The following is a 1,346-nucleotide window of genomic DNA, read 5'->3' as shown; positions in this document are numbered from 1 at the left end:
GATGCCCTGCGCCCCGCCGGTGACCAAAGCCACCTTCCCATTGACGTGCATGGCCGCCGCGTTCCTGCCGCCCGCTCCGCGCCCGCCGAGCCCCAGCAACCCAGCGCGGTGTCACCTGCCCGGTTTCCTTTCTCCCTCCTTCGTGCCCTCCCTCCTGCCCTCCCTCCTGCCCTCCTCCTGCCGCCGCCGCCGCTGCAGCGCCTCATTCCCCCCCACTCCCTACTCGTGTGACCGAGAACCTCCCGGAGCTGCCTGGGCGGGGGGAAGCAGGGGCGGAGCGGGTCATTAAATCGTCCTCCCGAGTGTCTGCATGAACTCTGGAGAGGAAGAGTCAGAGGGGAGATCAGCTTCATCCTCTCTTCCCAATCCCAGGCTTTCCGGGGAGGACAGGCTCGCAGTGTCCCCCGGAGAAAGGGTCGTAGGGCAGCTACAGCTCCGCTCGGTGGAGAGGGGGATTTGTGTGTGCGTGTGTGTAAATCGCGTGAGAAGCTGCTCCAGGCTTTGATAAGGGCTGTTGGCAGCTCCTGAGGCTGTGTAAGTTTAGGTTGGCGCGAGTCGCACGAGGAATAGGGTGAGGACAGCCTCTTAAAAAAAAAAAAAAAAAAGCCACTTTTTGTCACTTCAGAACAACCCACCAGCTTTCTCCCTCTCATTCCCCTAGCAGGCAGAATCTACTTGCATGAAAAAGCAACCATTTAATGTTACAGATATTAGACATCTCAAGATAAGTGTTTTTGTGAAATTTTCAGGTCTTTTGTTAATGTAGCTTATACCTTGGAACGTGTTTAACTGTTTTTAGAGCTTACAAGTCAAATTCTGTCTGCTATACTAATGTGAACTGTATACAACTAAAATTCCTCAATACAAATGCATATGAGCATACAGTAGAAATAAGAGAATGCTTAATCATGTAAAAGCTGAAATAAATACTCTTGTTCATTAGCTTGTTACGAGATTCACAAATGTTATCCCATAGCAAATGCAATGTTGTGGAGTGTTGGGTAAGCAGGAAAAATCCTTTGTTTCAGTCCTGAGGTCTATAAACATGTACATCATGCAAGTGTGCATATACTAACACACACACTTGTCTTTTATGTTCTCTGTTTTCTTTTGCCTAGTGTATCAGGTTTAAATGTTTTACTTGTGCTTTCAAGGCCCTAAAGTACTCTGACTCAGACTGCATCTCTATCATTAATGTCTTGTAATTTCTCCTTGTTTCTCAGTAACCTCTTGTTCCTATTTTGCCCTCTCTGTTATCCCTCTTCTGTTTTCTACTAGTCTGCCTTTACCTATGGAATTCCCTTCTTTTGTATTACTTAGAAGAAAGAAATTACATCACCCAGCAA

General features: G+C 47.8%; 1 protein-coding gene across 1 annotated transcript in view; it reads right to left on the bottom strand.

The window, feature by feature from the left end:
* The window catches only part of HPGD (15-hydroxyprostaglandin dehydrogenase), a 25,624-nt gene extending 25,251 nt beyond the window's left edge, over nucleotides 1–373 (bottom strand). Inside the window, exon 1 of the mRNA XM_031066137.1 lies at nucleotides 224–373. Coding sequence (XP_030921997.1) covers nucleotides 224–286 — 63 coding nt within the window. The 5' untranslated portion in view covers nucleotides 287–373. The remainder of the gene's footprint in view (nucleotides 1–223) is intronic.
* Nucleotides 374–1,346: the final 973 nt, after the last annotated feature.

Source organism: Geospiza fortis, unplaced genomic scaffold, assembly GCF_000277835.1.
Source record: "Geospiza fortis unplaced genomic scaffold, GeoFor_1.0 scaffold40, whole genome shotgun sequence".
NCBI classification, from domain to species: domain Eukaryota; kingdom Metazoa; phylum Chordata; class Aves; order Passeriformes; family Thraupidae; genus Geospiza; species Geospiza fortis.
The sequence above is the reverse complement of the archived record's forward strand: the minus strand, read 5'-3'. Positions and strand labels throughout refer to the sequence as shown.